General features: G+C 63.5%; 1 protein-coding gene across 11 annotated transcripts; it reads left to right on the forward strand.

Annotated features, from left to right (window-relative positions):
* Window positions 1–12,290: 12,290 nt before the first annotated feature.
* On the forward strand, window positions 12,291–22,288 carry GPR132 (G protein-coupled receptor 132). 11 transcript variants are annotated; one of them, XM_053666166.1, is made up of 5 exons: window positions 12,291–12,753; window positions 13,153–13,269; window positions 13,378–13,468; window positions 19,749–19,855; window positions 20,981–22,288. In XM_053666166.1, exons 4-5 carry the CDS (start codon window positions 19,792–19,794, stop codon window positions 22,084–22,086), a joined length of 1,170 nt encoding a protein of 389 aa, XP_053522141.1. In that variant the 5' UTR covers window positions 12,291–12,753; window positions 13,153–13,269; window positions 13,378–13,468; window positions 19,749–19,791; the 3' UTR covers window positions 22,087–22,288. The 11 variants fall into 11 exon arrangements, with proteins under 11 accessions (XP_053522141.1, XP_053522135.1, XP_053522140.1 ...); XM_053666171.1 differs by lacking the exons at window positions 12,291–12,753; window positions 13,153–13,269; window positions 13,378–13,468 and adding exons at window positions 15,634–15,712; window positions 17,594–17,635; window positions 18,406–18,538; XM_053666160.1 differs by lacking the exons at window positions 13,153–13,269; window positions 13,378–13,468 and adding an exon at window positions 15,661–15,712.
* Window positions 22,289–23,495: the final 1,207 nt, after the last annotated feature.

Raw genomic sequence — 23,495 nt, forward strand, 5'->3', positions numbered from 1 at the left:
TCCAGGTAGGGGGCTGCTCCTCTGGTTTGCACAACACACCGGGCATTTCTCCCCGTCCTCCGGGCTCCTCCCTGCATCCTTCAGGGCTCCCCGGTCCTCTGAGCTAGTCCCGCCCCTCTCCCCTCCAACCCTCACCGAGCTCCTGTTCCTCCCACCAGCGCCTCCGTGATCAGGCCCTGGGGGTGGGGCGAGTGTTGTGTGTGTCCAGTGCCCAATCCAGGCCTGGGGCAGGGTGCCAGTGCCCAGACCTGCCGGTGGAAGTATGGAGACCCTGCGGGTGGAGGGCAGCCTCCAGCTCAGCCTGGCCTCTGGCTGATCCTGCGGCCGGCTGTCTGGTGCTCCCCGCCCTTCCCACCAGGGTCCCTGGATGCTCTGCTGCTGGCCCCTGCCCATGTGCGCCGAGCTCCCAGGCCCTGCTCAGGCAGAGCAGGCGAGAGTCTCCTGTCCTCCGCCTCTAGCCCAGAGCGCAGCAGAGGCTGGCACCGGCAAGGCGGTGCTCGATGAATGGATGGAGGCGCGGAGAGAGAGCCAGGGGACAGAGCGCACGTCCCGCTCCACCTCCCACTGCGAGCTCCGCACCGTCCCGGCCCGAAGTCCTGGCTTCTCAGAACGCACAGGCTGCCGCAGTGGGCGCCCACCCGGGCGCAGACCAAGTCGGAGGCCTCGAGTCCCTCCCCTGTCGCGTGCCCTCCAAGTGCCGCTCCCAGAGCGGGTCCAACCCAGCGAGCCTGGGGTCCATGCGTGCGGTGGCCACGGCCTCGGGTCACCGCCGTCGTTGGACCCCGGTTGGGACTGGCCCCTTGCGCGGAGGTGGGAGGGGGGCGGGTGCTCTGCCCGCCCGAGGACCCCTCCTGTAGCTCGGGCCTCGGCAGGAATGTGCGCGGGGCCGGGGGCGGGCGCTGGAGCAGGGCCGGGCGCCGGGCCGGCTGAGACACGCTCTCTTTAGACGCGGAGCACAAAGGCGCCTTCTGCCGCCCCACCCGGCCCCGCGCCGCGCCGCCTGGCCGGCCTGGGTACCCCCTTTCTTACGTCCACGGCCCGGGCAGGTGGAGGAGTGCCGGCACTTCGGCCCCATCCCCACACGGACCCCAGACCCGGCCCAGAGCTCAGGAATCCTCTGCCCGGGTCGCTCTGGCCGCCGGGCAGGTTGGTGCGTGTGCGCGGCAGTGTGGAAGTGGAAGGCCCGGACCTCCGTGGGTCCCGCCGCACTCCCTCTGTCCACCTTGCACCAGGCTTTGCTCAGGAATGTATCCACGCAACTAAGGGACACACCTGTACCACCTCGTCCAGCCGGGACACCTGAAGACCTGGCCCGGCTCCGCCCTCTCCCGTGTCCCAGAGGGAGGCGCCCCCTTGGGAAAGGCCTCCCCGGTCTCTGACGGTCCCGTGGTCAGGCAGTGTTTGGGAGCAAAGACTGCCCGGGTGGGGGTGGCCTCCACGGGCCAGGTGGTCAGGGGAGCAGAAATGGGGGCCCCACCTGAGAAATCGGCCGCACGGGCCCGAGTCCCCCTCCTCCAGCAGGGCCTCCTGCGCCCCTTCTCCTCGGCTGCAGGGCTGGCCCTGGGTACCCCTGCCCCCCACTCCTGCTTGGGATTCCTAGACTCTGCCCCAAACCCAGTATGGGGAGTGTGGCCTCTTGTCGGGGGCCCCGGGGTCGGGGTGCTCAGGGGTGCCCGAGCGTGAGCTGTGAGTGGGAGACTCCTCGGGTGTGGGGAGGGGCAGGAAACCGGCACGTTTGGGGGCGAGGGACCTGGGGTCTGTGTGAGGGCAGCAGCCAGCGCCGGGTCCTCAGCAGTCGGGGGGAAGCCCAGGGCATCCGGGGCCCCGATGCCCCTGAGCAGCACCAGGCATCCCAGTGGGCTCAGGCTGGGGCGGCTGTGGCAAGGGGGCCTCTGGGGCCGAGGGAGAGCAGGGCCAGACCCCACTGGCTGGCAGAGCCTCTGGACCCCGGGTGGGTGTGTCTGGGGCTGCAGAGTCACGGGCTGAATGAAGGTGGGGATAGGTCTAGGTCCCCAGGTGAGGAGCCCACCACCCCCCCGCGGGGCACCTGGGGAGCAGGGCGGGGAGACCCGCCGGGCCTCCCTCCCGGCCTCCCCTGTGGCCTAGCTGGCAAGGCCGGAGCCAGCCTGTTCCCCGAAGTTGGCAGGGATCAAAGGGCGGAAGCCGTCCTCTGCCCTCGCCCACTGAGACAGGAATCTGTGGCCCCTGGGCATGGAGTCCACAGCCGCATTCCAGGTGCCCTGGTTGCCACAAGGCAAGGGTGGGGCAGGCTGGCACCGCAGAGCGTGGGAACACGCTGGTGCCAGCACCCTCTGCCTGGCTCGTCTGCCCTCCACGGAGGGGCTGGGTGGAGCCAACGGGGGCAGGAGCACCTGGCCAGGAGGCAGGGCCTCAGAGAGGGCGGGGCCTACATCCCTGCCACGGGCAGCAGGGGCCCATCCACTCACTACCTAGGGGGGATGCGGCCCTGACCCCCTCCGGGGCGGGCGTTCTGTGTGGACAGGGACCTTGGGCAGGACAGCGTACCGCGAGCCATCCTGGTAGGGGTCACGCAAGGCAGCAGGGTGCTGGCAGGTTGAGCTGTGTCCACACGCAGCTGGCCTGTGGTGGCTTGTGCCCTGGCTGCAGCCCAGCAGCTCCTGGAGGGTCTGAGCCCCACTGGCTGGGGCAGGGCCGAGAGGGCCCTGCAGACCCCAGCCCCGTGGACACGAGGCCACTGGCCTACTGAGGCGGCAGCTTCAGAGGTGCCTCACGCTGGGCCGGGGCGCAGAGGCCAGAGAGATGCGGGCCGCAGCCGGGGCTCAGCTCCCTGTCCCGTAGTCGGCTCTGACTGGCCTCAGCAGTGACCCCCCACTTCACAGGAGGGGAATCTGAGGTCCAGAGAGGTCAGGCGAATTCCCAAAAGTCACACAGCAAGGTAGAGGCAGACTCGTGGGGGGCTTGGAGAACCCTCAGGGACCCTTGCACTCTGAGAGCCCAGGTGGGCAGCACCGCCTCCTCTGGCCTCGGCTTCCTCACCTGGAGAGTCGGCTTACCATAACCATGTGGCCCAGTTCTCAAGAACCCCGGAAGGTGCCAGGCAACGGTCAGTCTCCTCTGCACCCAGGCCCCCCACCTGACTCCCAGCCCCCAGCTCAGGGTCGCTGATGCACTCTCATTCTGCATCCAAGCTTGGCGCCCTCTGGTGGCCACCTGTGGCGTGAAGCCGCTTGTCCTCTGCAGGTGGGTGAGAAAGGACCTGGATGAGGGCAGGGGGAGGGGGCAGGCCTCGGGGGACCATGCTGTGGGGGCCACGGGGCAGAGGGGCTGCCGGCCTGGAGCAGAGTCCCTGGGCTGATCCATACACGGAGGGCCTGGGAAGGCAGCGGTCTCCCGGAGTGTCTGTAAGGGAGGTCACGAACATGGGGTCAGGAGCTCAGCTCCGATCCCATTGGCAACTGACGGCCATTAGGGCACAGGGACACTGTCCCTGGAGGGTGGCTTCAGGGAAGCAGGGTTTGCCCATGACAGGAAGGCAGATGACCACAGGCTGCTCAGATGTGGGTTGTGCTTGTGCTGAGGCCCCTGGGCCACCAGGCTGGGGACAGGAGACCCCCTGAGGTCTCAGGATATGGCTATGCCACCCCCTTCAGACCAGGGTGCTAGGCTGTCAGAGGCCCCCCAGCTCCTCCACCCTCACAGACCCACCACTGACCCTGGCGCACCCTGTGGTGGCCACTGCAGCACCGGCCTGGGTGGCCCCCAAGTACTGGGTGGAGACGTGGAAGAGTGGACTGAGCTCCCAGTCCATCCTGGCTGCCCCCGCAGGTCAGAGTCAGTGGCTGAGGCACCCGGGTCAGGAGGGGACCCAGGGTCATCCACTGGTGTTAAAAACCAGGTCATCGTGCCTTGGGCGCTGTAGCTCAGTGGGTTGGGCATCGTCCCCTTCACCAAGAAGGTTGTGGATTCGATTCCCGGTCAGGGCACATGCCTGGGTTGGGGGCCTGGTCCCTGGTTGGGACGCATGCAAGGGTCAGCTCTTCGATGTTTCTCTCCCTCCTTCTCCCTCCCTTCCCCCCTCTAAAAATAAATCAGTAATGTATGCACTTTTTAAAAAGCCAGGTCATCCTGATGTTCCCAAACAATAGGGCTAGGTTTATTGTTTTTTAGTAAAACAGACAGAGGCAGGGCTGCGAGTGAAGTCTGGAACCCGGGTGGCAGTAGCCAGCTGGCCCGAGCGTTCAAGGTTGGTGCTTAGCTTCAGGTCTGGGGGCACTGAGGATGCTCCTAGACCCGGCTGCGCTAGAGTCTGAGATCAGGCGCCCTAAAGAACAGGACTGAGTTCGGACAAGTGCAGTTTCTCCTTAGTAAGTCGACGCCCTTTAGGGCTGACGGCCTTCCCAGGGGGGTGCAGCCCGGAGAAGAGGCTGGGGGGGAGGGGGCAAGGGAGCGAGTCATCCACGCACGAGCGAGGAAAGGCAGAGCCTCCCGGAAACTGTCACCATGTCAGCTTCCCCGCTTTGCGACACCGCCGTCCCAGCACGCGGCTGTCCACCCTCACAGGGAAGGCAGAGGGACAACTGTGTGACAGCGACTCCGAGGAAGGCAGAACCTACGAGTAACCCCGAACACATGGCCGCCCGTGGGGGTGGAGGGTGAGGAAGTGTGGGACTGGGAAGGACAGGGCACCCAGGGTGACGACTCCGCTCATGGCTCCGAGGTCCGGGCGGTGTCCGTCAGCCCACCTGGTCTGCTCGCAGGGGCCAGGTTGCCCTGGGTGGCACGGGGCCTCTTCGGTTACGGGTGGGATTAATTCTGGGGTGGTTTTGAGGGGCCCACAAGGATCTGACAGGAGCTGCCCGGTGGATTCTGCCACCAGGAGTTGGGGGACCTTGCCTACAGGGAGAGTGGTCACTGATCCCATAGGGACAAATGACCAATGTCCTTAGAACCTGCTCCAGTGCCATCAGAGATAGAACACAGGAAAGGTGCTGAAGGGTCATCCTACCTGCCCAGCTGGCCACTCTGGCCACCGCTACCAGTTCCCAGTTATCCCTGTCTCCCGGGAGAAGCAAATTCCCACACAGTGTTTGCTAAGAAATCCACCTAGTGAGTGAACAGGGTGGAGGAGCGCTGGAGAGCAGGGTGGGCTCTGCTCATGGTCAGGAAGGACACGGGCGGGGGCCGCTCCCTCTGCAGAGTGGCTTGTCCAAGTCTGCTCAGGGGCGGATTTGGGACTCAGAGGCCCCTCTGGTCGGTGTTCTTCCGCCGGCTGAGCTGTGCATGAGCAGTGACACCCTCTCAAGCTGCTGTTTTATTTGCACCGCCCCCCCCCCACCTCTGTCAGTTGGATCTGGAGGTCAGGGGTTTCAGCTGGCTTCCTTTCATGGAGTTGCCCAGGCTGCAGGCTGACTGCTCGGCTCAGCCCACGCTGTATGGCCGGTGCACAGGGCCAGAATGGCCCTGGTTCAGCCCACAGAGGACTCCAGGCTAAGGAGGCCCCATGAATCCTCCAGAGGGGCAGACTGGGGCTGGCTGTGGGGGCGGGTGCCCTGCGATTCTGGAGACTAACGTGGCTCATACCCACAGGCGGCTTCAGGAAGCCCCTGGAATTGCCAACCGAGCCTCCTGTCACTTCCGAGCCTGACCATATCAGGAGGTCGTGGGCAGCTTCTTGTTCCCAGGCTGGGACTCCAGTGGCTTCTCCACCGTCCCCATCCGCACGCAGCTTTCCTCTGTGTGGGGCCTGCGCCGGCCACCCTGAGAGAAGTCGGAGGGGACAGGTGGGCAGGTGTGAGTGACCACCTGCTCAGCAAAGCCGTCACTTTGGACAAATCCCCGACTCTGGCTCACGACTCAGCTTTAGACCAGGAAATGTAAGAAGCCAGGGCTTGGCGTTGGGACCCACAGCAGGTCTGACTCCCATGGGGCAGCTCAGTGGGCTCAGGGGAGGAAGGAAGGAGCCGGTGGGTGGCACAGAGGGGGTGGGCTCTGCACAACGGGAGAAGCTGGGCACAAGCTTGCCACTGTGTGCCTGGAGACAAGGTTGGCTGGGACCCCAGGACAGGGGTGAGGGTCAAACCCTCCAGGTCCAGGCATCAGGTGGAGGAGGTGCCAGTGGAGCTGACCACCCCCTGCCCTGCCTGCCCCCCCCCACTGTGGGGTCTCCCAGGTGCCCCCCCAGCACCGCTTTGCTGGGGCCTGGCTGCAGGGTCAGCAGCAGCAGCAGGCCGCCCCCCCACCAGCCCAGCGTAGTGTGCACACCTATGGGGTGGAGCCGCGGTGAGGTGGGGAGGGCAGATGTTGCAAATCTCCAGTTCAACAGCTGAAAGACCTTTGCAAAGAAGGGGCGTATTGGGCCCTCGCTAGCAAGAAAGACCAGGTCCTGGGCTTGGGGGCTGAGCCACCAGCAGCAGCACCGGGGGGGGGGGGGGGGGGCACCCTGTCCCAGGGCCGGGGTCCCATCAGGAGTGTGGGGGGTGAGGCCAGACGCTCTGAAAGCATTTGTATTAGCTGTGGACGGAGGGGGCGGCGGGGAAGGCCCCGAGTCCACGGCAGGAGCGTCTACTCTGCGGCTGGGGCTGCGGGCGAGTCCGGGAAGGTCACGCGTCCCTAGGACGCAGAGGCTCCTGGCACGGCGGCACCCGGCTAGTCTCTCCTACGTGATCGCGGAAATGGCCACCTGAAAGTTCACGCGAAGTTCTGGCAGACAAGCCGCAACGTGAGCAGACCTGTGTGTTTGTCCACAGCTATTAGCGCGGGGCCGCTTTGGGGGAGGGACTGGGGCAGTCCGCGACCCCGCCACGCCCCTCCGGCTGGCGGTGCCGGAGCCCAGCCCCCTGGGCGGGCGCAATGCGCACAGCGGCCACCAGGCGGCGCGGGAGGGCCGGGGTCTCGGCCGTGGGACCGGGGCTGACCCTGCCGGGCAGGGCTGGGAACCACGTAGCTGGGCCTCCCCCTCCCCGCCACGGCCCACTCAGGACAGCGAACGGGGAGGCGCCGGACTCTGCGTCCGTGCCCGCTGGGTGGTCGGGGAACTTCTGTCATTGCCCGAAAAGGACCTGGGAGACTTTCCTCCGAGGGCGGTGGGAGGATTCTCTGAATCACAAAAGTTTCCAGCCAGGGCGCTTGCGTCATCCACTGTCTGGGGGAGCCGAGGGGAGAGGGGGAGGGGAGGGGAGGGGAGGGGAGGGGGGCCCACCCCAAGGCCGTGCCACGACTCGCCCCAGAGCGCAGCCCAGGCACGGGCAGGAGGACTCTGCACCCAGTGCAGCTGCGCCCTCCTCGGGCGCCTCCGGCCTCCAGCCCAGGGACCCATCCCCACAAGCCTGCCTTCCCAGGCCCAGCTCCACGGAGGAGGAGCCGGTCCCCGGGGCTCCCCTCCTCCAGCCATCACCACAGCAGCACAGGCAGGTGAGAGGGCTCCCCACCCCCCAACCCAGGCTTTCCGCACCAGCACCCTGGCTGGATACAGCAGTCCTCCTCCGCACAAGGACCAAAGTGAGGTGTGCGTGGCTCCGGAAGGCCAGGCGTCGGGCTTGTGGATTGGGCGCTGTTCCACCCTGGCCCCTCCTGTCCTCTCCTGCTGGTGCCCTTGGGCACAGTCCAGGGCCAGGTGGCGACCAGGTGTGTGGGAGACAAGGCCCAGAGCAGGGCAGGTGAATAGACAGGGAGAGGGAGGGAAGGGTGGTGGTGGATGGAGAGAAAGCACAGAGGTCGTTCACTGTGAAATGTAAGTGGCAGGTGCACGGGTTTGGCTGTACAATCCCTTTAACTGGGCAGAGTGTGTGAGGATATGACAGTGTTGGGGAAACACACACAAGCGTGTAACACACACACACACACACACACACACACACACACAAGCACACGCACGCGCTGCTCAGGAACTAGTGAGCTGAAGGAGAGAGAACAGCAGACGTTTTAAAACACCCAACGCTGAGTGACAGAACCATGGAGCAACCGGACTTGTGGAGGCCGTGGAGAGGTGCCCCCCTGTGGAGGGCTCGCTGGGTGGGAAGGAAGCTAAGTCCTGGCCCAGCGGGAGGGGCTGGCGTCACGGGGGAGGGGGGGGCTGCAGAGAAGCTCCAGGGAATTGGGGGGCTGATGAGTGTTTTATACTCAGTTATGATACTGGTCACACAATGAGGTGCATTTATGAAAAGTCAGAACGGCACACCTAAGGGAGGTAACCTGCACTGCACGCGTTACCCCTGAATTTTGTAAATCAGATAAAACAAAAAAGAAGATGGAGGGGAAAACCCAGAAGAGTCCAGAGACAGTGGGAAACAGGTTAAAAACAAGATTGAGGATCGATGACATGGGAAACGAAGGGAAGGCCAGCAAGGGAGAAGACAATTCTCTGAAAAGTCAACCAACCAACGAAACAGACCAACTGCTGGGAGTAATAAACACAGGGCGAGACAAGACACAGCACAAATCATAACCGAAGGGTTCAAAGGCAACAAGAAGCCACGGACGGGTGGACAGCACTGGCCAGCCATCTGTCAGATAAAGGGCCTGCGTCCAGATTAGGGAAGGACGGCCCGACCTCCACAGCTCAGAGCCGAATAACCCAGTTTAAAAACGGGTCAGAGGGCGGAGCAGGTCGGACTACCAGGCAAATGCAAATCCAACCCCGTGCGCACCCCTGCACTTCCGGTGAACCCAGGGCAAAGAATCCATCCGCGAAGGGGCTGCGAAGGCGGCGCTCTACGCACCCGCGGGCAGTGCACCGCAGGGACACCGCGGCGGGTTCTCACCACCTGGCGAGCCAGGAAGGTCACCCTCACTATTTCCCCGTGAGAACGAAACACGGAGGTCCATGCAGAGAACCTGTACATGAGCCGCAGAGCAGCTTCGTCTATGACCCCACATGGGGGAGGGGGCAGCCAGGCGCCTCCAGCTCAGACTTCAGAAGGAAGGCGCTGCACACATGCGCAGCGCAGGTGAGCGTCCAGTGCATTTCCCGTGGCGAAGACGCCACATTCAAAGGCTGTGAGATCCCGCCCCTGAGACGCTCTGGAAGGGGCGAAGCTAGAGGGAGGGAAACAGACCTGTGGTAGCGGCCGGGGTGGGAGAAGGGACAGCAAAGGGACCAGGGAGAGGATGGTGACCGTGCTGCTGGACACGCAGCTGTGCGCATGCGTCAGAGCCCGCAGAGCTGAACGTGGCCCAGCAAATGGTGTTGTGTGCAAACAAAACATCGTTGAAGTGTCCAAAAAATGGACTCCAAAAAAAGAAATAAAACAATGAGGTCAACATTTCAGGAAATGGGTGAAATGGACAAATTACTAGGAAATAGACCTGTCCACAAAAATAAAAAGCATCGCTGGTCCCCTGACAAGGAGAGTGATTGAAGTGATGTTTAAGCACCTTGCCATGGGGGCCCTGACGGGCGTGGCACAGGGGCTTGGCACTGCCCCACAAACTGAGAGGTCGCCGGTGTGATTGCCAGTCAGGACACACGCCTGGGTTGCCGGCTGGGTGCTCGGACAGGGTGTGAGCGAGAGGCAACCAGTTGAGGTTTCTCTCACACACCGATGTTTCTCTCCCTCTCTTTCTTCCTTCCTTCCCCTCTCTCTAAAAATAAAAATAAAAACTCTCACCCTGAGGACACTTGGGGCTGGAAGGACGAAGGACAGTGCCTCGCAGTGGTAGCCAGAGCTCAGGACCCACTCTCCCGACCATCACAGGCCGGAGCTGCCCGGCCCCAGCGGGCCGACAGGAGCTAAGAAGAGCCCAGCACCCAGCCGAGCCAAAACCCAGGGCTGTGGCAGGGAACGGATGCCTGGGGACAGAAGCCTGGTCACTGTCCTCAGCCCCCACGCTGAGCCTGGGACCACAGCTGGTCTGACCCCAGCCTGCTGTGAGGTCAAGGGCCCTGCAGAGGCTGAAAGTGGCAGATGCGCTTCGCCCCCTGGAATGGCCCTGTGGTCGTGTCCCCAGGACAGCCAGGCTGGACAGCCGGCACCGGGAACCAGGGAGGCCCCATGCTCCAGGGCTGGCACGGAGCTGCCAGCGCAGTGTGTGGTGGAACCGGGCGTTTTTCTACAGAGTAAGGTTTGGCTTCATTTCCTACGAAGGATCACACATGGCAACGAACAAAGAGGGTGTTCTGGGCAGACCCAGCTCGGAAAGGAATCAGTAAAACGGTCTCTGTGTGCAGACGGCCCAACCTTACAGGTAGAAAACCCTGGAGAAAAGCACCCATCAGAACAAGCGAATGAAGTCAGCAAAGCAGCGGGCTGCACAGGCGACCCGCTGAAGTCGGCCATGTCTGCTCATAACTAGTGACTGGACAGCGGTTGAAGAGGCCTGTCCCATGCTCACTGGTCTCCAGAAGAAGACAAGCTTGGGAACCGACTCACCCCCAGAGGTGAGAGACGTGCCCAGTGAAAACCGCGAAGCTGTCGAGGGCACTGAAGACAACTCGAGTTGGCAGAGCCCACGGGTGCGCAGACTCCAGGCAGGGCCCCTGGGAGTCCCGATGGCACGTCTCCCAGGGAGAGGGGTTCACCCTGCATGCACACGGAGCCTCCCGGGACCCTGAGTGACAGTGTGAGTGACCACTCACGGTGCAGAGATGGGTACCTCCCCATCCCCGCCTCCCAGCCTGGCAGCAGACCCAGGGAGACAGGCCCCAGAGAGGCAGGTCATGTGTGTGTGTGTGTGTGTGTGTGTTTGTGTGTGTGAGAGAGAGACAGAGAGAAGGAAGCCAGGCTGGGTGAGGCTGCACACCAATGCCCCAGCTCAGCCACCCGGGAACCTGCCTGCACCCCGCCCCCCGCCAGGAGGGTGGCCTGGCAGTCCTGCACACTGCCCCCCTGCCTGCTGGCCAACCCAGAGCCAGAACCCATGCCAGCCTGGCCTGTGTGCAAGTGTGCCCACAGCTGTCTGTGCACACGTGTGTGCAAGTGTGCGAACGTGCAAAGATGAGCAACGGGTGGGTGAGGAGGCTGATGGGGGCCGTCAGGGGTGGGGTTGTGGGCAGCCTGCTCCAGGTGGGTGCGGCTCTCACCCTCACCCCAGGAAGGAAGCCCCGCGGTTCACGTGACAGACGGAGTTTATGGAGCCCGCAGGTGAGGGGCAGGAAGTGGAAGCAGCTCTTCTGCTGTGACCTGAATTTTCTGTGAGATGGGAGCCCAACAGACCAAGTGGTAGAAGCAGCTTTACACGTGCACATGCGCACACACACACACACACACACACATCCACCATGGCGCGGGAAACATACCCACTGCCGGGCACCCACCCACCGGGACGCAACACACCCCTCCCCTCTGCCCCCACATCCAGCCTGGGCTGTCCCCCAACTCCCCTTTCTGCATCCTGAGCCTCTTGGTCGGCTGTACCCCCACCTGCCCTCTGGCCTGCCTCGCCTCGCTGTGGGCAGGTGGCTGGGCAATGCCAGCCTTGCTCGGCTGCTGAGGCCTTGGCGCCTCCCATGCCCTTCCAGGCCCTTCCCACTGCTGGGCCTGGCCTGTCACTTGGCAATGTTCAGGTCCCCTGCTGCGCCCTTTCCCACAGTCTCCTTGGGGTCGAAACCCCTGAACCGCTACCTGGCCTGTGGATCTAGCCCTGGACATTATCTCAGCCTCCCTCTTTCCCCCACCTCTGGCCTCTGACCTCTGACACTGACACCTGGCATGGCAGTGTGACACTGCCAGCCTGGGAGACAGGCTGCCCCCTCTGCTGCCCCCTCTGCTGTCCCTCTGGGTGAGATCTGCCATGGCCTTGGTCTTTGGGACCTTATGTGCCCAAACACACAGCTCCTAAAGCCACAGAAGGTGCCACGCTCCTGGGAGGAGCTGGGGGTCGGAGGACTGAAGCCTGGGCAAGCAGCAGGGCTGAGGGAGGCTGGGCTGCCTTCCCTGGTGGTGGGGAGAATACTGACCCCTGCTTTGGGTGGCACACACAGTAGGTGCTCACTACAGCAGCTGTGGAGCAACTCAGTGGCCTCTTCCCACAGCTTTGTGGCCCCTTCTATCCCAGAAAGAAGCTGGCTCTGCCTGGCTCCTTCCTGAGTCCTGAATGGGGTGCCTTCTTGGATGTCCCCTAACAGGGATGGCCCACTGTTCTCAGCATCCTTCCTTCCTGACACCTGGAATGCAGGTGGGAAGGCTGGAGCTCAAGCAGCCATTCTGGACCCTGAGAAGGCATGGGTTTCCCAAGGCTGTGGACGTTGTCCAGCCAGCCCAAAGGAGAGAAGAGCCCGTGAGCTTGTCAAGGGCATCAGGGGTCTGGGGACGGGTAATTTGCCTGAACTGGGACACGCCACCACTTTGCTGAAATCCAGACTCCTAGTTTGCATATGGGGTGCTCCCCTTCAGAGCACAGGCTGGCTTCATAATTGGGCTTCAGAATCACCCAGGTCTGTGACATTTCTCAAAAACCCCATCCCTGCCCCCAGCCTCAGCCCTTCAAGCCGGTTCTCTCAGGAGTGGCCCCAAAAGCCCCTTTGCTGCCAGAATCCAGGGAAAGTCCTGCTCTTCTGAGTGTGGCTGAGTCCAGGGGAAGCCCCCAGGAGTCCCCTGCCTCCCCGGCCTGGGCCCTGAGTCAGCACCACCGCTAAGGCCTGAGGGTGACACCAGGCGCTGCAGACCTGTGTCACAGTGACAGACGTGAAGAGGCAGGGTGCCCGGTGTGGGAAGTGTGAGACAGCTGTCCTCCAGAATTACGTCTGCAGTTGACAGAACCACGTCGAAGGCGCAGGAACCCATGAGTCCATGCAGCCTGTCCACAGCCGCTGGAAGGTGGTGGCCTCGGTGATGGGTAAGCAACGGGCTCTCCCTCCCCGCACAGGACTGTCCCGGCCTTAAAGGGAAGGCCGTCCCGACCCCCGCCCTGACGGGGTGGACTGTGCAGCCATCATGCTGAGTGAAATAAGGGGACACGGGGGGACAAACACTGACTCCACTGACTCAGGGTCCCTGCAGGGGTGGGAGACGGCGGTGCCAGGCGGGATCCGAGTGTGGTGGGGATGGAGGTTCAGGTGGGGAGCGAGCAAGTCTAGGGCTGGCGGGGTCGACACCACACTGTGAGTGCCCCGGAGTCCGCCGAGCTGCATGTTTACCAGTGGTCGAAACAGGAAATTTTGTGTGATGTGAAGTTTGCCACAATAAAAAGATCTCTGAGACCCGAATGACACTGAGAGAGAGTCCACCTCCTCAGCTGTGGCCGCAGGACACCGGTGTCCCCGGTGATGGGGACACTGTTTTGCGCCAGCCTGCTTGCCAGTCCACGAGGAACGTGGAACCACCCCGTGGCCACAGACGGCACAATGACTCGGTGAGATTGAGTGGCAGTGCAGCTCCCAGGCAGGTCGGGGGTCAGGGGCAGGAGTGATGTCCTGTGCACCTCACCTGCCGGTCATTTCCTGTTGTCACCTGGCCGCAGGGGACTGTCACCAGAGTCGCTTCCCCTCAGAGTCGCTTCAGGGATTTAGGACCAACTTCCAGATACAGGAACTGTGGGTGAGAGACCCATGGTAAGTGGTGCAGCGAGGCCTCAGTCAAGCAAAACCCGGATGCAGGACAGTGTACACGGCGACTGGCCAAGTCCCTTCCCAAGCCAGTGTCAGGGGCTGCCAGAAGGGGGCGCTGCGTCCAAGGGAGGGGGACCTGCAGCGCGCCTGCCACGGTGGTGCCCGGCCTCGCCAGGCGACGAACCCTGCGGGGCAGCAGGGAAGCTGGGGTGGCACCACTCCGGTGAGAGGCCAGGAGGGCAGGGCGCGTCGGGTCTGGCGGGGAGGCCGTGGGCATCCGGTGCCGAGTCCCGGCATGTGCGTTTTACTCGGAAACACGCCGCTTTCGGAGGTCGCACGTCTCAGAACACGTGTTTGTTGAATCCAGGTGGTGGCTCCGCAGGGTTCACGCTCTACTGCTTTTGTTCCTAAAACCCTGAAAACCCCAGACTGGGGTGGTTGCGTGGGGCTGGACACAGGGCGGGGGCAGGACGCCACGCCCACCCTCCTGCGCCCTCTGGCGTTTGGATCCGATCGCAGGTGAATGCTTTTCCCTCTCGCGAGATGGTGAGAACGGAACCACACGCAGGAGGCCTGAGGAGGACCTTGCAGGTTCACGGGCCCCTGCCCAGCAGGACTTGAGGGCCAGGGCAGCATGTGGCCCTCTCTCTCAGGGGGCCCAGGGGGTGTTGTCACAGGAGGCTGCAGACGCCCTCCCCTGCGGGAAGACACTCTGCCCTTAGGAGAAGCATCCAGACCTCCGCCCAGGTGACCGTCTCCTGCTGCTCTAAGGCCCTGACCCACAGGTGCCCCTTAGCCCTCTCCTGCTCCAAACCCCTCCGCCCGCACCCGGCCTGCTCAGGCAGGGGCCATGTGGGCCCTGGGCGGGGGCACAGCTGTCACCCCAGCTCACCCCCAGCTCTCCACTCCAGACTCCGCTGGGAACCGGGGGGTGGCCTCAGCTGACCTCATGCAACCAGCAGGGCACAGAGGGGAGGCTTTCCACCAGGACCCACCCACTCGGGTGCAGGACCCCCTGAGTGGGGGGCGGAAGGGAGCAGGCCCCAGCATGAACTGATAGTGCCCCAAGGGGTGCCTGGCTCAGCCGGCCTGGGCTCCGCCCCGCTGAGGCCTACCCGGCCTGGGACCCTGGGCCTTTGGAGGCTGCTGTGCAGCGATGGTGGCAGTAGGTCTCGGGCACCCAGAGCCTCAGCTCCACGTGCTCATGGGGAAGGGCTGTCCTGGGCCTGAGCCCCTGCGAGGCGGGCATCACCTTTGGGCAGTGGCCCGTGGATACCGCAGCCCCCGGGCTGGCCCCCCAGAAGGCTTTGGGAGCCATGCTCAGACCTGCCTGCGCTCCAGGGACCCAGAGGCCGTGATTATCCTGTGTCTGCAGGACAGTGAAGGGTGGGGGCGCACCTGGGCTCCCCCCCCCACCCCCCGCCCAGGACACACAGGGGTTTGGCCGCCTCCAGTGCCCTTCACGTGCTGGCACAGAGACTCCAGAAGTGGAGGCAGCTGGCCCTGCCTGGGAGGCTGAGACAGCCAGGCCTTTGGAGCTGACACAGGAAAGGGGCCCACACTGCCCGAATCATCTCGAAACCCGGAACCAGCAAGAAGCCTGGGCCATGTGCTGGGGTGCGGGCTGTTTTAGCGGGTGTCTGAGAGCCAGCCGGGGTGGGCGGCACCTCCGAGAAGGGCGTGGTGTCCAGGAGTCCCTGGGGTCTAGCAGGGGTCACCTCTGTGGGCCCAGGCAGTGCCCAGGCTGGTATGTGGCACCCCTTTCCTCCAGCAGGACCCCGGGGTGGGAGTGGGGACAGGGCATTGTGTGCATGGGGGTGGCACCTACACTGACGTGGGGCCGTGGGTGAGCTGCACCAGGGCCGCCGTGACCAGTGACGACTGAGGCCCCTCCCAGCACCCACAGGGTTGCTTCCTGGAGGCGTTGGGTCAGGAGCTGGGTGCCCCCGAAGCCTCCCGCCCCCATGCATCCCGCCCAGAAGGTCTGGGGACCCTGGCGCCGGCAGCCCGTGCATGCTGGCTCTGTGTGCGGCCAGGCCGGCTGGTTGGGTCTTGAGGGAGCTCAGCGGAGGCTCCCGAGTCTGTCTCTGCCTGGCGTCGGCGATGAGGGGAAGTGGGCCTGGCCCGTTTCCTGTTGTCTGTCCCTGGGAGGTGACAGCTTATAGTGTCACAACAAGACAACTTTCATCCCACAGCTGCTGGCCATCCTGGGGGACTCTCTGTGGTCGGGAGTTTTGGAGACAGCTGGTTAGTACCCCTGCTTCCTGGAAGCCCCCACCCAGCTGGGCCTGCAGGGAGGGCGGAGCCACCAGGCAGGGCCTGAGTCTCCCAGGGGTGGTGATGGGGGGGCCCACGGGGAGTCCCGACCACTGCATACTGGTGGCTTGTGGGAGGGTCTTAGCCTGGGTCTTCCCTCAGGGACTCCGGGGCACCAGTACCCATGGCGCTGTGTTGGCAGCAGGGTGTGGGGTGCAGGGGTGACCTCCTGTGGCCCCTTCAGAACCCCCTAGCCTGAGACTGTGTCCTCAGAGCTCCTGCCTGGTGCTGGTCCAGGGCGAGAGAGTTGGAGTGGAGGGCGGCTCCACCCCTGAGGCCGGTCCGTGTGCCTCCTGGGCCTTTGGAGACGTCCTGGGTGCCCTGTGCCTGCCTCGGACTCGAGGGATGTCGGGAGGGTGTCGAGTAGCGAGCTCCCCTGTCTCCGGGGACTGCCTGGGCCGGAGGAGGGCCGCTGCTGCCTGGACCCCGAGGGAGGGGGGCAAGAGTAGAAAGATGTGGGCTGGGCAGGCAACCCCACCTCACGAGGGACTAGGGAAATGCACATGTGTTTTCAGAAGTTGCCTTGAACATTGATGAAAATGGGAACCAGCGTGTGAGCAGTGAGGCAGTGGCCTGCCCCCCAGCCCGTTGGTGACCTGCTGCCAGGGCGGGAACCCTGGGTGCCGACAGAGCCGAGGTCGGGTGTGGCGACTCCGGCCAGCAGAGTCCGCCGGTTGTGACTGCAGAGGAGAACAAATGCACAGAGTCAGCAACCCGGTGGGGAAAGGGGACGGCTACTCTCTCTAGCGGAGCGCCCGACCCTCGCCTAGACAGGCTTTTATTGTTTTTTTTGGTCTTACATCAAAGAAGGATTTATTATCTTTTACATAGAATATTACTGTGCAATTTTAGGTACAATCAAGGAAATGAAAATAACACATGCAGAAGAGAAAGCTGATTAGCTCTGTCTTTGGGAAAATTCACACAAGCTTTGGAAATTACCTTGAAGATAGATGATACACATTTATTGTTTTAGACCAGGGTGATGGAATTTTAGCAACAGCAAGCCATAACAGTCTGTGTGCATTTTCTAGGCCTGATTCCCACGGGAAAACTCGGTTTGAAGGTCTGGCTCCTGACCGCCACTTCGCTTCTGTAGGTTTTCCACACAGAGCTGAGTCACATCGGCCAGACCAAAACAAGCCGGTCCCCTACAGTTGGGTCTGGGGAGCATGTGAGGAGAGATGGGGAGACCTGGCATGTCCACAGAAACGCAGGGTGTCCAGCCCGGAAGGCAGCCCCAGGAGCCGGGCCCACTGGGGTGTGAGAGGCTCAGACAGAGGACAGGCCGGTGACCGGGGGCTGGAGGCACAGAGGTCACTGTCCCGCATCCAGCCTGTGTGAGAAGTTCATAGCAGAACAAACAGGAAAGAAAAACATGTGTTTTAAAGGACGAGGGGCCATGCTGAGGGGCGGGCAGTGCGGCCTCCCCACCAGCCACGCGAGGCCCCGCCGGCTGCGCCCACTCTCAGCCGGAAAGCGGGCTGGCCGCTCACCGCGCTGAGACCCTGGCAGAGTCTCACCGATGAGCGCTGGAGGAGGTGCGGAGGTGCAGAGGCAACGGGGCCGCCAGGAGAGCCTCCTGGGGGCATAGGTGAGCCTGGAGGTGCCCGGGGCCAGCAGGGGCAGGGACGTGGAGGCAACTGGAGCCCAGGGGCAGGTGTGACAGGAATTTGGGCTGACCCAGCCACAGACCGCAGCTGTCACGGGTCCCCAGCACACCAGCCCAGGCTGGCATGTCCCTCCCTGAGGCCCATGCTGGAGCACCCTCTGTGGAGGCAGGGCCACCTCACAAGACCTGTTGCTCCACAGCCTGGACCCCCCTCTGGGACCCCCACGGCGGGCCGGGCCACGGTGAGGACCAAGGCTGCTGTGCGTGGCCAGGGAGGGCAGCGTGCGCTTCGGTGTGGGGGGCACAGGGACCACCCCGCCAGGCCTTGTCCTCTCACTTGAACCCCAACAGGAGAGGCCAGGAGAAGACCCTGGCCCAAGGGGAGCCTGTGCCTGGGAGGGTGACCTGCTCCCCATGGAGTCCCAGCCACCCCCAGGCTGGGCCATGGGCATTCTGGGCTGGCGGGGTGGGACGGTTCTGGGCCACGCTGGGTGCTGCTGGTGTCCCAGCTGCTAGCTCAGGAGAACGCCGGGACCCGCCGAGGCTGGGCTGGCGCAAGGTAGGGGTCATGGACTTGAGAGCAGGCAGAAAGCAGAGGAGGTGACTGTGGGACAGGAAGTGCCACCAACTGGGTCACCAGGTTCAGGAAATCCCTGAAAAGACACCTGAAGCCACGTGTCCCAAGGTCAGGACCAGCTGAGGAGTGCTGGCCAGCGAATGGGTGGTAGGGCGGGACTGGGCGCTGGGGTCGGCTAGGGCTGCCCGGCCCCCCCGCTGCTCCGGCCTGGGCCTGCTGCTGGCCGCACCGGTTCTCTCCGTGGGGACCCTCTCTGGTCTCTCCAAGTCCGGCCAGGCTGCAGGGCCCGACAGTCAGGGTCGCGGCCCTGCGCCCCACCTCGGCACACGAAGGACCTCTTGGGGGGGGAGCGTTTTCTGTTGGGCCACCACTTCCTTTGGCTTTTGCAGAAGTGGTTTCTAGAGATTCCACCCACCAGTCTCTCATCTGCTTTAGGCAAAGGTGGGCAGGGTGGGCTCGCCTTTCAGCTTCAGAGTATTGGAGAGTTCGTGAAGGCGGGGGGCTCCCCGAGCACCCTCCCCTCCAGGGACGGGCCAACTGGGGCCCAGAGCGTCTGGACAGCTGGCAGGTGGGCAGCTCTTCCCCGGGCCCCCCATTCCCCTTGGCCATACTCCCTCACTCACCCCAGAGCCAGCTGGGTCTCTGTCTGGGGAGGGGGCCTTGGGCCTGCTGGGGCCTTGAACCTCATCCCCCTGGAGGGTGGTGTCTGGCAGGTGGCCCTCAGCCACAGCCCCGGGTGGCCCGCGCCTCTGACTCGCTGAGACCTGGGGGCAGGCCGGGCAAGGCCCTGTGACCCTGCAGGCCTGTGGGCACATGTCGGCCTCAGAAGTGGAGGCCACCAGCGATGGCAGTTCTGGACCCGTGTCTGCCCCAGCGTCTCTCCTCTGCGTGCAACCCTCAGAACACGGGAGGGAACCTTCTGTAGCTTCAAGTGCACATCTGGGCTTCCTGCTCCGTGCAGGTGGGAGAAACGCCCTTAGAACAGGAGGCCGGGGGCCGGTGGTGACACTGGCATCTGGTGGCGGAGTTGGGACTCGAGCCAGCGGTCACCCCTCCCGGCCCAACCTCCGTGGCTCCAGCTGCACACCCAGGGGACACGTGGGCCGGCCCCACAGGGCAGAGCTGGGCAGCAGCTCCCCGGAGCTGGGTCCTGGAGTCTGCAGCCCGGGAGGGTGAGCGTCCAGTGCTCCCTCCCGCAGCCCCTCCCTTGCTGATCGGCGGAGCCTGTCTGAGGGGCCCCTGTGGGTAGGGAAGGAGACCCAGTGAAGGCGGGGGCGTCACGGGTGCCGTCTGGGGAGCTGGGCTCCTTCCCCAGGGCAGGGGAGGGGTGCCGGGACACTGGCTCACATGTCTGTGCCTCTTGGGTAACTGAAGGTTTTGAGAAACATGCCGCCACGTTGTGCTAGTTCGTGCTGCATGGTGAGGGCGTCACTTCCTCACACTCAGCAACACCAGAAATTAAGGTTCTTCTTTTTTTTTTTTCCAATCAGAGAGACAAGAAAAGACTACCATTTACAAATTTTGTTCGTATTTCTTTCATTGTATGTAGGGCACAATTTTTTTAGGAGCTATTCTTTTCCTTCTGTGAATTATCTGCTCATTGGCATTGACATTCTTGTTGTTGGTTGGTAAGAGCTCTTTGTATTTGAAGGACATGCCACCAAGGCCACAGGATAAGTACGGGACTCAGCTCGCAATCCCGACTTGCCGACTGTCTGGTGACTTGCCTGTGGTCTGAACTGGTTTCCCTGAAGCTTTTCCACCTACTTTTTCTCCAGGTTGTTTCAGACTCTGAGTGACCTTCCCAGCAGGACTGACAAGATGCGGCAGGCGCTGGGAAGCTGGTGCACCACCACCTCGTCCCTGGAAACGGTGAACACGCCAGGTGAGAGCCCGTGCCTCCTGTGACCTTACTCGCTTAGGAGGGAGCCCGTAAGGGTTTCCCCCCAACTGTCTCAGAAAGGGGACAATTATGTCAAAAAATGAGTGTTCAAAAGAGATTCACATGGACTCAGAAATGACACAATTAGAGGCTCCCCATCAGGATGTTTGGAAAGTGCCCTCGTCCCTGGGACGAACTAGGAGCCCCAGGGTCAGGGCCGAGGGGACAGTCGGAGGCCCTGCCATCCCTATGGGCCTTACATAGACCCCATGCTGGGTCGTGTAGCCGCCATGGCCCCCAAAGGACCTTCCGCCACTGCTCCAGGGGACTGTCTGCCCCACCCAGGAGGTCACCTGTGGGGCTGTGGGCAGGTGCCCGCCCACACACCCGGGGCTGGTCACCCAGCATGGCGCAGAGAAGGGACAGTACAGACCTGAGACCGTGTGCCGGCCCTCTGTGGCCCTGGGCAGGTGTCCTGCGCTGAGCGGCACCAAGAGCCCGGTGGCCACTGCAGAGGGGGCAGTGCTCGTGGGCGGTGGGGGTGGGGAAGTCCAGGTTGTTCCCACAGGTGGACAGCTGGGCCTGTGTCTGTGTTTGGGGCTGCTGCCCCTGCTACCTTCCAGGGTGTGGGACCGTCCCTGGGCTGGTGACACAGTCAGCCCTGGGATGGAGCCAGTGCTGCACGTGGGCAGGGTGGGCACAGGCTCTGAGATGGGGGTGGAGAGGCTGAGAGGGCTGTGCAGCAGGGGGTGGACCGGGACAGAGATGGGTGTCCCCTCTCCCGCCGGAGTCTCCCCAGAGACGCCATGGAGTCTGCAGAGACCTGGTATGGAAAAGGCTCCATCGGCAGTTAGAGAACAGCTTTCTTCCCCAAACAGCCCCTTTGAACAGGGACCTGGGCGATCCTTGGGCCTGGGGCCTGGGGCCTGGGTGCGGGGCAGTCCACAGCCTCTCTCCTCAACACATTCGGTGGCAGGTTGCAGGTCGAGGTGTCACCTCGAGGAGGAGAAACCTGATCAGGACCATAAGCTCCTGGTGTGTCCAGCCTGGAGCCACCATGAGCCTTGGCGTTTCTCAGCGCCTCTGGAAAGTCTCTTCCGGCCGCCCTCACGCGTCTCTGTCTCCCAGGCAACTGCAGCGTGCCCACGGGAAACAGGACCGCGCTCTGCTTCATGCCGTTCGAGGAGAGCCGGGTGTCCCTGGTGGTGGTCTACAGCGCCGTGTGCGTGCTGGGGCTGCCGGCCAACTGCCTGACGGCCGGGCTGACGCTGCTGCAGGCGCTGCAGGGCAGCGTGTTGGCCGTCTACCTGTTCTGCCTGGCGCTCTGTGAGCTGCTCTACGCCAGCACCCTGCCGCTCTGGGTCATCTACGTCCAGAACGGGCACTGCTGGGACCTGGGGGAGTGGGCCTGCAAGGTGACTGCCTACATCTTCTTCTGCAACCTGTATGTCAGCATCCTCTTCCTGTGCTGCATCTCCTGTGACCGCTATGTGGCTGTGGCCTATGCGCTGGAGAGCCGCGGCCACCGCCGCCAGAGGACCGCCGTGCTGGTGTCCGCCTTCATCTTCCTCCTCGTGGGGCTGGCTCACTACCCGGTGTTCACCATGCAGCTCCCGGAGCGCACCTGCTTCGAGGTCTTGCCTATGGACGGCACGGTCGCCAACTACTTCTACTCGCGGTTCGCCATGGGGTTCGCCCTGCCACTGGCCATCATCATCTTCACCAACCACGGCATCTTCAGGGGCATCAAGCAGAGCGCGGGCCTGGGAGCCGCCCAGAAGGCCCGGGTGAGGCGCACGGTCCTTGCGGTCGTGGTCATCTTCCTGGCCTGCTTTGCGCCCTACCACCTGGTGCTGCTCGCCAAGGCTGCCGCCTTCTCCTACCACAGGGGCGAGGAGGGCCCCATGTGCACCTTGGAATGCCAGGTGTACACGGCCTCCATCGTGTGCCTGTGCCTGGCCACGGTGAACAGTGTGGCCGACCCCATCATCTACGTGCTAGCCACAGACAACTCGCGGCAGGAGGTGTCCAGAATCTGCAGCAGGTGGCAAAAGTGGTCCACCAAGACAGAGGTCACCAAGAGCACGTGGTCAAAGGACTCGGAGGAGGCGCAGTTGCCCACGCTGCTCATAAACAGCTGCCAGTTCCCCAGGCCTGTCCAGCCCCCTGGGTCACAGCCGGGCACGTGGGCCCCACTGGGCACCCTGGAGCGGCTGAGCGAGGGGTCCTGCTGAGCCCCGTGTCCCACAGGGCAGGCCGGCCAGCCTGGAAGCCCAGGGCCAGCTGTGTGGCGCCCCCCCCCCCCCCCCTTGAGCCCATCAGCCAGCATTCCTGACCCTGGCTATGCAGCTCCCTCTGCACGATGCCACTGATTTCTTTTTTATTTTTTTAAAGATTATTTATTTATTTATTTTTAGAGACAGGGGAAGGAGAGAGAGGGGGAGAGAAACATCGATCGGTTGCCCCTTGCACACCCCACCCGGAGACCTGGCCTGCCACCCAGGCATGTGCCCCAACAGGAATCAAACTGGTGGCCCCTCGGTCCACAGAGTGGTGCCCAACGCACTGAGTCACACCTGCCAGGCCTGCGCCACTGATTTCTCCTTCCTGGCACCATGCGGCCTGTGAGCCGAGGCCCCTCAGGCCCAGTCCCCCAGCTTTCCCACAGGGCCCCGCGGGGCAGGTGGCAGCGTGCCAGGGCTCGGAGGCCCACACGGGGCGTGGCAGGCCGGAGGGCCTCTGCATCCCTGCCTGGTTCTGGCTGGCTCGCTCGGCTGTTAGCAAACAGCAGGGCATTTGGCAGAGGCCACGTGCCTGCCTGGGGCTGTGGCAGCTGGCACACGCCTTGCACGGGGGAGGTGCCCAGTCAGCATCCACAGTGATGGCTTTATTTCTGTGCTTTTCTGGGGGCTGCGAGAGGACAGGAGGGCACTGTGGGCTGTGCAAGCCAGGCACCTTCCTGCAGTGCCTGGTCACGGGTGGGTGGGGACACCTGGGACTTCTGGGGGCAGGAGCCAGCCCTGGGGCCCTCTGTGCTGAGCAGGTCTGAAGCCCTGGTGGCTGTGGACCCTCAGGTGAGCAGGGGGTGGGGTCACATGCCTCTGGAGGGCGCCCCTCTCCATGCTCTGGTTGTCCAGAAACGGTGGTGGTGGATTCCAGGAATGGGGCAGCTGTGCAAGAGGCTCAGAGATGTTTGGAATGCTTTGGCTTCAAGGCTTCCTGGATGCATTGTCAGGGGAGAGGCCTGCCAAGGGCTGGGATGGGGCAAATCAGGGGCAAGCAGATGACAACCCGAAGGCCTCCAACCCCTCACCAAGTCTCCCACAGAGCGGGGAGCTGGGATTGCTGGGTGCTGTATTGCCCTGGGCTCCCTGGAAACCGCACAGGCTCCGCCCCTGAGAAGCCCCTTCTGGGCCCGTCACACCACTGCTTCAGTTTCCCATCTGCAGCAGGGCCCGGTCAGGGCCTGGGGCTGATGCACTAAGTCTCAGGCGCCCCCAGAGCTGGCAGCACAGAGACGGAGACAGCCGCCAGGGACGGGGTCCAGGCTCCTAGGCCCGTTTGCGGGGGGCCGTTGTCTCCCGGGAAGCTGTGCGGGCTCCGTGCTCAGTTTCACTGTTGTTTCTGCAAGGTGTCCGCTGAC

Source organism: Artibeus jamaicensis, unplaced genomic scaffold (genome assembly GCF_021234435.1).
Source record: "Artibeus jamaicensis isolate MK-2021 breed Jamaican fruit bat unplaced genomic scaffold, CSHL_Jam_final contig_444, whole genome shotgun sequence".
Taxonomy (NCBI): domain Eukaryota; kingdom Metazoa; phylum Chordata; class Mammalia; order Chiroptera; family Phyllostomidae; genus Artibeus; species Artibeus jamaicensis.

Coding starts and splice junctions, on each gene's coding strand:
- GPR132 (XM_053666160.1), top strand. CDS start 12,708: ATGCAGCCTGTCCACAGCCGCTGGAAGGTGGTGGCCTCGGTGATGG. Junction 12,754..15,660: donor GGTGGTGGCCTCGGTGATGG/GTAAGCAACGGG, acceptor TTCATCCCACAG/CTGCTGGCCATCCTGGGGGA. Junction 15,713..19,748: donor GGGAGTTTTGGAGACAGCTG/GTTAGTACCCCT, acceptor CTTTTTCTCCAG/GTTGTTTCAGACTCTGAGTG.